This window comes from Colius striatus, chromosome 2 (genome assembly GCF_028858725.1).
Source record: "Colius striatus isolate bColStr4 chromosome 2, bColStr4.1.hap1, whole genome shotgun sequence".
Taxonomy (NCBI): Eukaryota; Metazoa; Chordata; class Aves; order Coliiformes; family Coliidae; genus Colius; species Colius striatus.
Window position 1 is genome coordinate 102,603,723 of NC_084760.1, and position 14,018 is coordinate 102,617,740.

The 14,018-nt window shown below is 40.8% G+C and overlaps 1 protein-coding gene across 1 annotated transcript; it reads left to right on the forward strand.

The window, feature by feature from the left end:
* Positions 1-3,037: 3,037 nt before the first annotated feature.
* On the forward strand, positions 3,038-13,179 carry SOD2 (superoxide dismutase 2). The gene is made up of 5 exons (XM_061991641.1): positions 3,038-3,257; positions 4,381-4,583; positions 9,428-9,544; positions 11,249-11,428; positions 12,663-13,179. The coding sequence occupies exons 1-5, from the start codon at positions 3,229-3,231 to the stop codon at positions 12,806-12,808; spliced, it is 675 nt and encodes a 224-aa protein (XP_061847625.1). The 5' UTR covers positions 3,038-3,228; the 3' UTR covers positions 12,809-13,179.
* The last annotated feature ends 839 nt before the right edge of the window (positions 13,180-14,018 follow it).

The following is a 14,018-nucleotide window of genomic DNA, read 5'->3' on the forward strand; positions in this document are numbered from 1 at the left end:
CCTTAGTGGCAGATATGGGGGAAAAAAAAGAATTTTAATGAAAGTAAACCTTGGAGTTTACTTCCGACTCACCAGTTAGAACCTGGTTTTTATGAAGATTAAAACAAACAAAACAACCCAAACCTGAAAACTAGAAGTGTCCAACAAGTAAAATTAAACCACAAAACTTTAAGGAGTTGGTAATTCAGCCTCTTGAACCAGATAGATACAGCTTTTACTGTTTTTAGATGCCTACCTGAGGGAACAGACTACTTAATATGTGCAGATAATTAAATTCCATTGGTGATACCTTTAATTAAGCATACTGGTATTCTTCTGTAGCAGTCAGTTGTGAATTTCTAAGAACCTTGTTTTCTGATGGTTATTTTCTATCTGCTAATCTAGTAATGGTAGCACATAAGCAAGGAGATGAAAAACCACTGGCTTTTAAGCACTGTTTTGAAAGGAAGATAGAAGTAGTTGTCAGGTAGACTTCAATTTAAACATTTTTCTACCTATGAATCTTAAAATTATGAAATCACAAAATTACTTCTCATATCACCAATAAAACAATAATAAAATAGCTCATAGCTTTACAATTCATTGTAGAAACAGTGGGACTCTTGTTTGAAAGTGGTGTTTCTCCAAAGTTCATACTTGAATTTATCTCAAATTTACACAGAATTACTACATTATAGAAGAGTTTCTGTGGTACCATTAAGTGATATGTAAGAATTAGAATCATAAATGGATGTAATTAAAATGCTATGAGCTGCTGCCATGTTTGCTAGACACATGCTAGTCCATGTACCACTATTTTCAGAGTTCACTTAAATGTATTGAAACCACTTAGCTGTTATCACAGGAAGCATAAATTCCATTGATGATACCTGGGTGTGTTTTGACAGTTCCTTTAGCACTTATTGCCTGAAAAATAGCACTTTAATGCATGAAAGGGAATTGATGAGTATCTGTACAAAAAAGTACCAGCATCTGACACCCAAAGTAATTCCTGCTTTAAAAAAAACCAAAACATGGTGATAGAGATTTGTAGTTGCTGGTACTGTTTGGTTTCAGTATTGTATTGCTTGAATATTCATAGTGTGTGTACATGTCCATCTGATCCTGTATGTGGTAGAACATAATTTTAAGAAACTGCTTAAAATGCCTATCATAGATTATAACACTGACTTTCTTTGGTAATACAGATGGTAAAAAGCCTCGTGGGGAAATCTGTGGTTATGGTTCATATAGGCTGAAATATGAAAGCAGCTCATGCCAAGAAAATGGTAGACATTTTCACCTAGAAGGCAGTAAAGTATCTTTAGAGTCACAGTAGTTGCTGTTAATTGTGATAGTTTGGTTTTTTTTAAAAAAAAAAAGGTGATGATAGGTTGCTACTTAAATCTATAGGAAATTCATCTCTTAAGGCATCATATAAAGATTAATTAAATTTACTTAAGTGTGTGGTACTCAGTTTTTAAGTACTGAAAAATTCAAAGCTTAGCTGAAGAGCTTAAAAAAAGAAAATACAAGATTACACCCTTAGACTAGAAATTATCTTAACTTGTTGAAGGAACCTAATTGTAAAGGTGAAGTCTTTCTCTGCCCAGAGGGCATCTTCTAAATAAGCATCCTGGCATTGTTTTGTATTTGTTTTGTTGATGAAAGCAGCACAGCACTAGCACCAGTTAACAGGCATCATATATAATTTACTTGCTTTCTTGGAACACTCACTGCAAAGTATTAGTGAATTGCAGTGAAATAATACATAGAGAAATGCTCAACCCAGTAATATTCCTGATCTTGCCTGGCTGTCAGTACCTGTGTTATGATATATAATAATCTTCAATGTAGTTGTTTAACAAAAAGTAACATTTTATTGGTCACTGATAAATAGAACGTTAATAATCTCCACAATTAGTTACTGCCTAAATCTGTATATTTTCATCGTTCAGGAAAATCTTGTTTTCAAACCTCTTGTTGATTTTGGACAACTAACTTTTTATTGTATCTTGATAAAGCAGTTATTTTCACTGCTTGGATTTCCAGAGAGTACTGCTCCGGAAAAAAGATAAGTGTAAGAAAATTACCATGGTTTTCTAAGGTCCTCCAAAAAGCAGGAGGGTGGGCACACACTACTGTGCATCAATCACAGTGGGCTGGTTCCTCGGGAGTATTTCTACAGGTAGATTTCCTGGTAATTTCCAAGATAAATTATTTTCAGGAAGGTTTTTCTAACCTCCATTTAAATTTTTGTAGCTTGTGTTTTTATAGTCTGGTAAACGCGGGTTCTATGATCTTAGAATATATGTGTTTATTTTCAAAGATGAAGGGTTTGTGGTACCAGAGAAGCTTTTCAGACAGTTCAAATTTACCTGATGTTTGTCCTGTGTGCATAGTGTCTCCTGTGACCAAAATTCGTGAGTTCTCCTTATGACCTAAATTTCTGGAGAGCTAATTTTAATCGATTGTTTAAGCTTACTATACCGATTATATCAGTTGTTGGGGTTAAGGTAGCCGAAAGAAGGATTTTCATTAGTGCTAAAGGCCAGTGAATTGCTATCAGGAGGAAAAAGCCATACCCCACGCAGAAGCTGCTTGCAAGCGATTTTCTGCTAAGTAGAGGCTCCCCTCAGCGTCTGCCTCACCTCGGCTTGCATTACCCAGGGGCTGAGTTTTAAGCTAGCGACTCTGTGCCTCGGTGAAGCAGGAGGAAAACATGTTGGGAACAAGATGTGAACAGAAATGAGGAAAAAACAGAAATTAAACGAAGTTTTGAGTCACAGACAATATAGCTGAAAAGGTATTTTTAAGTGCTAGTGGTCCTGACAGAAACTTGGCTTTGCCAAGCAGGTTTTCCGAGCTGAATACTGTCGTCTTGTGCAGCTTTCCTTGAGCCCTTAACAGCCGTACCACGGGCAGAAGCTGCTTGCAAGCGATTTTCTGCTTCGTAGAGGCTGCCCCCAAGTGTCTGCCTCACCTCGGCTTGCATTAGCCAGGGGATGAGTTTTAAGCTAACGACTCTCTGTACTGGTTCTGTTTATGATACTCTGCTACATTAAACCAAGTATTTTTCTCGATTTAAAGAAAAAAGGTGACCGCTGTGTCGCCGCAACTATGGCCCGGTGAAGCTCGACTCCCCTCAGCTTCCCGCCCCCGGTGCCGCCCTCCCCGCCGCCGGCCCGGCGGGCCGTGCGAGGGCTTGCGAAGCCGCGGTTGCGCCGTCGGTGTAGCGAGCTAGCCGCCATGTTGTGCCGCCTCGCTTCGTCGGGCAGGTGAGAGCCGGGCCGCGGAGGGGATGGGGGAGCGAAATGTCGGTCAGATCGCTGCAGCCTGAGGCGGCGGCCAAGCCGCCCTCGCGCTTCGCGGGCGAGGGGTGCGTGGGAGGGAAGGAGGAGGAGAGGGTGGAGTCGCCCCTCAGCGCCTCCCCGCCATTTCGGGAGGAGGGAGGTCGCGCTGCTGCCGGCAGCTCTGCCGGGGTCGCAGCGGCATGGCCGAGCGGCTGCTGGCCGATGTCCTTTCGCCGTCCCCGGTTCTGCCCTTGCACTGCACCGAGCGGCTTTTGTCTCCTGACACGATGTTGCCAGGATCTCGTCTTTGCTAGCCAGGGTTGGCGCATTCAGCCGCTATTTAGGGCCCCGAGGGTTTTGCTCTTGGTTTATTCCTGATTTATGCCAAGGTCACTATCAAAACATAAAAGAGCCTCAGGACTTGACCTTCATCCCGGCCCAGTGCTTCTCCTTTCATATTGTTCGTATTGTTCGTTGTCATGCCTCATGAGGTGTGCGAGGTGTTAAAATGGGAAAGGATACCCAGGGTCAGCATGGTTTTCCGTGCGGGACACGGCGGCTGCCCTGTCATCCTGCAGCGTGTGGGTCCCCCATGCCGGCCGCAATGACAGAGAAGCACGTGTATTGGCACGGGAGACCGGAGTGCTAAAGAGGTTCAGTGACTGGGGGTGGCTTCAACCTTTTTTATTTTCCAGTGCAGAGACTTTTTGCATAGTGAGAGAGAGAGACTTAGCAGGGATGTCTTGGTGTTTGTTTTTAATCAATAAAAGACTAGGTGAAGCTTTGAATGGCAGCATGTTGCTTGCTTTCTCTGCTCACCTTTGTTTTTGCCTGCATGCATGGGAGTTATTCTTTGCGGGGAATTGGTTGCAGAAGTGACAGCTTTTTATTGCAAAGCCATAGATCCATGACCTTTATGTGAATTTATCTACAGTCAAGCTGCAGAATGTGCTTGCTTCGAGCTGCAGAGAAAAAAAAAAAGAAATTTTACTTCTTTATCAGAGGTATCATCCTATGTACTGAGAGTAGCTGATTATAACAGTTATGGTTTCAGTGGTAAAGCCTAAGTACTAAATAAGACTACTATCTTCTGATTTTTCTCTTCTAGGAGCAGTATCAAGTTGGTAGCACCTTTGGGATGTTTAGTCTCTAGGCAAAAGCACACTCTGCCTGACTTGCCATATGACTATGGCGCTCTGGAACCTCATATTAATGCAGAGATCATGCAGCTGCACCACAGCAAGCATCATGCCACCTACGTGAACAACCTGAATGTTGCGGAGGAGAAATATAAAGAGGCACTGGCTAAAGGTTTGTATATCCCCAGTCAACAGATCATATGGAAGCTAGTTGACATAGACAATGGAGAAAAAAAAATGAATAGCCCTTCTTTCTAGGGGAAATAGTTTCTTTTAAAAGTTTTAGATTATCTAATTCAGGCTTTTTTTTGATAAAGTGAAATATTGGGAACAAGCATTTGTTATAAGCTTCAGTGCTGCTGATAATTGAAAACTAGGTGTAATTAAAAGGCATGAATTCTCTTCATAGTTGTCATACTGTAAAACTAGAGGAAAATTCTTTGTTGTGGCTTTAGTCCATATTTACCATAGTAACTTGAACCAAAGACTGAGTCAACAGTCGATAGTAGTAATTTTACTAAATGATTATTTTGTAACGAGAGGTTAGCAACAAACTCGTCTAAACTAGAATTTGTGTACCTTGCTGATTTTCATTTCAGATGCTCTTCTTATTCTTGTGAAATAATCATAGTTGCCTACAAATGGAGGTGAGATTAACATGTGGTTAACACCTGTGACATCCAGTGAAGTGATCTAAATATGAGGCCCAGTTATGACGGTCAGATTAAATGGTCGTGTAGGTTGAGTGCCAGTGTGAGACATCAAAATAGGTAGCAAGCCATCATGGAAATTTTTGTTAAGACCTCAGATTGAATCTGGAGAGAGTTGCTGGCTTCTATGAAAACTTTACAGTTGCAGCAGGGCTTCAGTAAAACACACAAAATGTTTTTTTCAAATCTTCTTTCAGTCTTTCAGCTGGACTGATGAAAATAACGTGTGAAATAACATGTATCTCTTTAAGAAGGTGGAATATTTTCTGGGTTTTTTTTGGTTATGATCTTTCTGAAAAGTATCAATTTACCTCTACAAAGTGATTACTGTGTAGACTTGCTTCTGCCTGTTTGGCAAGTGGCTTCATGGTATAATTTAACTGCTTCAACTTAAATGAAAGTGAGAATTGTTGACATCTGATTAAATATGAACTCTGTATCCCTTGATAATTGCCAGTGTGCTTGAATAGAAAACATTGGTTACCTTATGAAAGTTTCAAGTGCCTCTGTAACTTGTACAATCTAAATTGGTGAACTACTGAGGTTTGATTAAAAATCAGTCAGTCAATATGGGCTGCTGTTTTGTCCTGCTGGTAGTGGATCAAGGGAAGTTGTATGCTGGAGACATAATTAGTTCAAACACAACTGAGAAGGGAACCTCAACTATAAGAAAACATTGTATCTGCTGCTGCTGTTAGTTGTGCTGTTTAGCAACTAAGACTTCAGCCAGTAGTGGAGGCAGGGTTTTTAGTTAGCAGGAGCATCTGCAGTACTGTGGATCCTTTGAGGTATTAAAAAAAAATACTGTCCTTTGATAGTATCTCCTTGCTTGCTGTTGGAAATGGTCTGTCTAGAGGTAGAGGTTATTATCTTCTTAAAGATTTTGTAAATAGATAATGTGGTGATGATCAGGCACACCAAAGGAAACATTACTGGAGATATTTGTGAGCGTGTGTTTTGGTTTAGTTGGTTGGTTGGTTTTTTTTTTCCTGATTGGTATGCCAGTATACTCAGTGTATTTTGACCCCTCAGGAAAATTTGTAAGACTGAATGGGCTTTAGAAAAGGGCAAAGTCTGAACTGTCACTTCATTATTTCAGTATTGTTCTGTTTCCATGCCTAAAAACTAAGTATGATCAAAAAAGTCTTTCTGAACTGCATTGTTTCAGTATTGGATTATATAGCACAACAGATGGCTAGCTAGTGTCTCTTCTGGAGAACAGAACTTTGTCAGTGGCTTTTGTTCAGCAGTTGAAAGTGAAGTAGTATTCTTAGATTAACATGTTCTCCATCATCTAGATCTGCTTAGAAAACTCAAATAAAAGCTGTCCTGAGTTGAGTCCTGTTGGCATATCTTGTCAACTCATTTGAAAATGAGTAATGCACTCTGTGACAGGGCACAACACAGGACTTTACGTATTTCAGCTTAAGCTGCCTCTGATTAATAGTGCATCAAAATGCACAAGATTTACTATCTGAAGAATAATAACTTGAAACTTCTTTTCAGTGAAAGCTTGTGCCTGGCACAATTTTCCCTGCTCTTTTCTGACTGTCGTATGACCCGTGGTGCTTTACTTAACTGATTTTTACAAAGAAACAAATGCCTCTCCTAGGCTGAGAAACTGAGTTGACTAGTCTCTTGAGCACCTCTGAGCTGCTTGTCTTGGTTTACTGAATTGTCTTCTGTGGCCAGGAGTGTGGTAAACTGGAGCAAAGGCCAAGGACTCGGAATACAAATAAATTCCAACATGCTTTTGCTGTAACTTAAAAGCACGTTACATCTTTTCCCCATTGTTGTTTCCAGTGCAAAATTCAGTAGGACTGATCTGACAGCACCACAGATCCTGTGTTCTAAGGTCAAAAGCCATCTCTAGTTCCTAGTGGCTGTGAGGTTCCTCTAAGGAGTAGTGGAGTGGTGGCCATAAAGACATATTTTTGGATTTCTGGCTTGTGACATGCTGTATGCTTTACATGAATGTAGAAGTGTCATTAAGAAACGCAAAATTCAATGTCCTGAAGGTGACTTTGGAGTGGATACAAGAGATATGTCATCCTTCACTTGATACCTGAATTCTGCAACTAGTGTTTTTGCTAACTGCATTGGATGCTTTGGCCTAGTCCTGTGCCGATCTGTAGTTTTTAAAGGGTATGAAGAGATGCTGAGAACATTTAATCCTGTGTTAAAACCTTAGTAACGGGTGCACTACTTGTGGCTTTTGTTTGTGTCTTGTCTCACATCTCTATTAAGATAATGGACTTGTTGCTATAGGAAGATTCCTGTCACTCATTCTTGAGAGAGAGTGGAGGAAACAGCTGCCCTCACTGGTTTCTTATTGAAGAACGTATTAGAATGGTGGAAAAACTTCAAAAACTTTTGAAATGTTTCAATTCTTCTTAAAGCTAAAATAGCTTTTTGAACACATCCGTTTAACTGGTGCAACACCATTTAGAGGCACAAGGCACCAGTGAAGTCTTTAAGAAGTATGACATCTTATGGAGAGGGAGGAAGTACAGAGCTGTCTGTTCTTCATTTCAGACACAGGGTTCTGTCATGTGCGGTAAAGTGATATGGGTCACTGTCTCTTCCTACAAGTAATTCCCTCAAAAAACCCCTATATGAAACATTTTGTTTGTGTATGTGCTCGCTGTACTCATCAGCTTTCTCTCAAGTACAGACTGTTTGCCCTGTAAATGGTTTAAGAAATGTACAAATTCTGAGTTTGCAAATCAGTGAGTTGATGAGTGAACAATGTTCTTGTCTTGACTGACTTGATAGGCTTCTATGATGACATGATTGGCTGGCTAGATGAGGGGAAGAGCAGTGGATGTCATCTACGTTGACTTCAACAAAGGCCTTTGACATTGTCTCCCATAACGTCCTCATAGGAAAGCTCAGGCAGTGTGGACAGTGAGGTGGATCGAGAGCTGTCTGAATGACAGAGCCCAGAGGGTGGTGGTCAATGGAGCTGAGTCAAGTTGCAGGCCTGTGGCCAGTGGAGTTCCACAGGGATCAGTTTGGAGGCCAGTCTTGTTCAACATCTTCATCAACAATCTGGACGAGGGGACAGAGTGTACCCTCAGCAAGTTCGCAAATGGCACCAAACTGGGAGCACAGCCTTCCCCAGAAGGCTGTGCTGCCATTCAGCGGGATGTTGACCAGCTTGAGAGTTGGGCAAAGAGGAACCTCATGAGGTTCAACAAGGACAAGTGCAGAGTCCTGCACCTGGGAAGGAACAACCCCATGCACCAGTACAGGCTGGGGATTGACCTGCTGGAGAGCAGCTCTGCAGAGAGAGACCTGGAAGTCCTGATTGATAATAAACTGAATGTGAACCAGCAATTTGCCCTTGTGGCTAAGAGGGCAAATGGCATCCTGGGATGCATCAAGAAGAGGTCAAGGGAGGTTCTTTTCCCTCTCTACTCTACCCTGGTGAGGCCTTGTCTGGAGTCCTGTGTGCAGTTCTGGGCTCTCCACCTCAAGAGAGATAGGGAACTTCTGGAGAGAGGCCAGTGCAGGGCCACCAAGATGATCAGGGGACTGGAGCATCTTCCTTATGAGGGAAGGCTGCGGGAACTGGGACTGTTCAGCCTGGAGGAGAGGAGACTGAGGGGGGACCTTATCAAAACTTACAAGTACTTAAAAATATGTGTTGAGAGGATAGGTCTTTTTTTCTGTAGTGACAGGACAAAGGAAAGGGGCATAAGCTGGAATACAGGAAGTTCCACTTGAACATGAGGAGAAACTTCTTTCCTGTGAGGGAGCCCTGGCACAGGCTGCCCAGGGAGGGTGTGGAGTCTTCTTCTCCGGAAGTTTTCCAGGTCTGCCTGGATGTGTTCCTGTGTGACCTGATCAAGGTGAACCTGCTTTAGCAGAGGATTGGACGGGATGATCTCTAGAGGCCTCTTCCAACCCTTTCCATCCTGTGTGATTCTTTTTAATTCTATCTTGTGGCAATACTGAGCAATTTACAAGTGGCTGGATCCTTAAAGTGCTCTGGCTGTACTAGTTGCTTTATGCTGCTGTAAGATGACAGTAAATGTTATAAATGTAGTATGTGCTGCCTGATAGTTGCAATATTGTCAGATCACATATCATTACATCGTGACAAAAGTTCAAAGATGAATCTAACGTAGTTTGTCAGTGACCATCTGAGACAGATAATAGTCATAAGCATTACATTTTCTGTAGACATGTTGTGGGTTAGTAAGACTTGAAAGGTTTTGGAGATTGATGAAGGCCTAATGGCAACTTAGTGGCTAATGTGGTTATGGTGTTTTTATTTATTTCTTTTTTTATGCATCCTTAGGTGACGTTACAGCTCAGGTGTCACTTCAGCCTGCACTGAAATTCAATGGTGGGGGTCATGTCAATCATACCATCTTCTGGACAAACCTTTCTCCTAAAGGAGGAGGAGAGCCCAAAGGTTAGTGCTTGCTACAATGGTTTACTGCATCAGTTTTAATTGACCAGTGGACCTGATGAGCTTTTTTCTCTTTGAAACAGTCTAAAAAGTCCTTTCCTTTTAGAGTCATTCTGCCTTTCCATGTGACAGTTGTCACAATTTTGAGGAATTCAGAGGTTTTTTTGGATGTAAACCAAAAAGATAAAAAGCCCTGTGTTAAGTGGCTAATTTCTAAAGCTGCTTAGTACAGTGCAAAATACTTGACTGTTGCTGTATATTGTCCTTTTCCTTTTTCATAAGAGAAAATAACTGAACAAAGCTGTGTGAATTAAGTTGCCATATGTACTCAATTCACAGGGAAGAAATGTGCTGTCAACCACCCAACCTGGTGGCTGGATTCATGTTCTTGTTTGAATAGTGACAGTTTAGCAGTTAAAACCTAAAGGAAGAAATCCCCTCTGGGAGGATAGAGCAGTGATTATCTATAAGTGACCTGCCATTAAAGGTAAAGGCCCAATAATACCTCACAAAAGCTGTTGTGGTAAACTTGAGGGTTTTTGAATGAGATGTATGTACGTTTCTGTAAATTGTTGGGCTTCAGGTGTTTTATACTCTGGTTTAGCATTTGTAGGGGACATCTACTTTTGACTTTTGACTCTACGATGCTCTGGAGATAATCCAGTTAAGACCAGAGCATAAAGTTTTGAAGCTCTGAAGCTGAAATTTCAACAAGCAGTTCTGATATTGATCCCTTTCTGATCTTTTAAAGTGGCATTCTCAGAAAAGGTGCTTCAAAACCTTGATTTTTGTCTCCGAATTTCTGTGAAGTTTCTGTGAAAGTGAGCCTAAAATGTCATGTTTCAATTTCAACTGAAAGGTTCAAGGCTTCTGTAGGAAGCCTGCTAAAGCTAAAGCCTGTCTGAAAATGCATTTGCAGCTATCGCCAGGAGGTTTTTAAGACCGTCTGTGTGAAGGCAGAAAGAATGAAGAATTCTCCAGCATTGTGCTGTATGAAGTATTCTTACACATGCTAATCAGAAAGGAGAGTAGACACCTTCAGGTTTTGAGCAAACATTTATGTACCTGAAAGCCATAAGTGTGCTAGGATGTAGGGGAAAGGAAGTAGTTTGACAGTATGTTGTTACACTAAACCATTCTACTTTTTGTTCCTTTGTCCCAGCACAGATTAGCCTAATAATATTACAGAAGAGATCTAATAACAGAGCCTAATTATCCATATCAAACAGAAAACTGTAGAAGCAGATGTAAATCTAAAATCTGAGGAAAGTGGTTAAATGCTTCTTGCTGTTCCTTATATCAGAGATGTCCAAATATTTCTCTGTGTCGACGTGAGGAAATAACAGACACTTAGTATTGTCCTTTTAGGTATGCAGACTAGCTGCTTACCTTCTTTCCTAGTCCTCTGTGGTGTTCCCTTTCCTTTTAAACAAGAATGCCAGCTCCTGGATATCCAGTTGGTAGCACCCTTACTATGTCTTTGACAACAGAATGTTTGACTTGTGCATTAATTTCTTTCCAGTCTGCTTGCCCTCTTAAGCAGGTTGGCATGGAACTGTTACTTAATGATGCAACTACTCTATCTAGACACTTCTTTCCCACAGAGCCCAACTGCTTATGCTCCACTTTCAGTTTCCAAGTGACGTCTGGAAAATGAAAGGTGTCAAGTACCTGACACTCTGTGATCTTTCTGTGCTTTTTCTCCAGGAGAATTGATGGAAGCCATCAAGCGTGACTTTGGTTCCTTCGCAAACTTCAAGGAGAAGCTGACAGCTGTATCAGTTGGTGTTCAAGGATCAGGCTGGGGGTGGCTTGGCTATAACAAAGACCAGGGACGCCTACAAATAGCAGCTTGTGCAAATCAAGATCCTTTGCAAGGAACAACAGGTTGGGTTTCTTTCTTTCCCCTCTGCTTCTCTAGAACAGCCTAGGCAAGTGTATGAGATCTGAAAAAGGATTTGTAGCCAAATGCCGTGAAAAAATTACCGGATAAATGGAACTGGAAAACTGAATATTGCTAGCAGCAAGAGTGAAAAAACAGTGGCAATTTTAAAACAGCATTTGTAAAGCAGGACTTCAACACTGTGAAGAGCAATAGGGCTTATTTAGTCAAAGAGAAAATAGATGTGGCATACTGTGAAAGCGCTCTCTCTTGACAATAGTTTTAGCTGGGCTCCTTTGGATTATTTTTGAGTAACCAGAGTAGCTTGCCTGTGTTGAAGAACATGAAGCCTCTTGCCTTTAGGTTGTTTTCTCTGACAGAGAGGTTATTCACACAACTGGCAGAGACGACCAGAGAACAGGGAAGGGGAAGATGTATGTAGTAAACCTTGTTGCTATGTAGACTGGGTTTAAAATGGAAGGCTTATAATCTGTTTCCTTAGTACTGATAAAGAGTAATGAGTGTCAATTAAGTCTTGGATGAGGATAAGTCTTAGTACAGCATAATGCTGTCCATCATAGCTTTTGAAGATATTTTGACTTGCTTAGGGTGACATAGCAGTGATGATGGCAGGCAGGACATGGCCAAGGTGAATCCTGCCTTCAGTAGCTGTTCGTCTAAGTTGTATTCCAGTAATCTTAAAAACATTTTGCTTTGGTAGAATTTGTAGAAATGATAATGAATTTCATGTATCATATTGTTTATCAGTAGGGGGACATACAGCATCATGTGGGTAAATTTCACCCCTCCATGAAAACTCCCCATTAAAATTCAGTGAGAAGGATATTTAGCACAAAAGCAAAGAAAGCAATTAGACATCTAATTGTGATTAAAATACTGGAGGCAAACTGGCATGGCAAGAATCTACTTTATGGTGAAAATGCCCTCATAACTGTGCAAAAAATGTAAACCTTTCGGAAATTATTGTGGGTTACGGTTCTGTTTTCAAGGCAGTTCTAGAGTATCCGTAGGTGTTTATTGTAGTTGTCTCTTTTGGTTTATGCGTTGTGTGTGTGGAGGACAAATATTTCTGTAAAATGCTGCAGTGTGCACCTATGTGCTGGAGAGCTCTTTATCTTCCTGCAGCTAAAGACTCAGACTTGAGGATGCAGTATGAGACTTTACATGTAGAGCATGTTTTCTGAGACGTACAAAATTTATCCTCCTTTGTTTCTACAGGTCTCATTCCCTTGCTAGGAATCGACGTATGGGAACATGCTTATTATCTCCAGTATAAAAACGTTCGACCTGATTATTTGAAAGCCATCTGGAATGTGATCAACTGGGAGAATGTATCTTCAAGATATGCCGCTTGCAAAAAGTAGAGTGGAATTCTTGCACAGACTACTAAAATGTCACCACCTCTACTCTGATACCACTTTTGTAGTATTGCCTGTGGCTTACCAATGAATTGCTCTAATGCAGAAAACACTTAGCTGATCCAACAAAAGCATTTCATAATCAAGCAAAGTATCTGTTGTTTAAATCTGTGAGAAGTATTTACTTAGATTTTTGAAGCTTTAAACTGTTGTGCAACAAAGGGAGACACTTTAAATATCTTTCTCATTGCATACAGAAACACATAAGTCACCTTGCTGAAGCTTAATGTGGTAATTCTTGGTTGCACTAAAATACCCAAGTGGAAACATGTATTTTGTGTTGTTATAAACAAATAAAACTCAAAAGAAAAATCTTCTGTAACTGTCTATAACAGACTCATTTTTAATAATAACGGTCCAGTTACATACTTGATTTGAAAATGATTGGAGAAACACTTTTTTTTTAATGTGTTGTGTTACAGGCAATGGATCTTGTAGGTGAAAAAGACATTGCTGTACTTACCTGTCTTGCCTGCCTTCAGTCATCCCTACCTGTGCCTGCATCTCTTACGTGAGATCTTCATGTATTGCACTGATGCACTAGCTTTTGAAGTGTTACATTGGGCAAGAGATTACAGTTCTACAGGTCAGGCTAAGTTGTTCATATGAGAACTGGATGATGACATGTGGTATTCATTCCATGCTAGCTGTTCCACAGATATCCTAAAAGCATCTTTGAGCTGAAGAGATTGATGATGTGCATGTAGCAAGCATAAGTTGTCTCTGTGTTCCTGAACCACTTATAACAAGTTAAAGTTAATGCCTGAGGTGAGGATGAAGTGCCATCTAGTGTAAAGGAGCATGTCCAAGAGGTCTAGAAAAATGCAGTGTCTTGGTTTTTTTTTCCGACTGTGGGATATTTTTTCTCTAGGCATAGTTGTCAGGTATGTGGCTTGAGCTTCTGCTTAAGTCTGGATTGCTTCATAATCTTGCTCAAAACACATCGTCACCCCTCACATCCTTAGTTTGCCTCTGAGTGTGTGAGAACAGTGATGAAGGAAAGTAAGTCTGTTGCTAATCAGTCTAGCAGCTTTTGATTTTAGTTTTAAAAGAAGAAAGGAAAAGCCTACTGAGTTGTCTGTATTGTCTGCAAAATTCTCTGTAAGTCTGGAGAGGTGGTGAATGAAGTCTGTGAAACTATGCTCAGCTTCTGTCC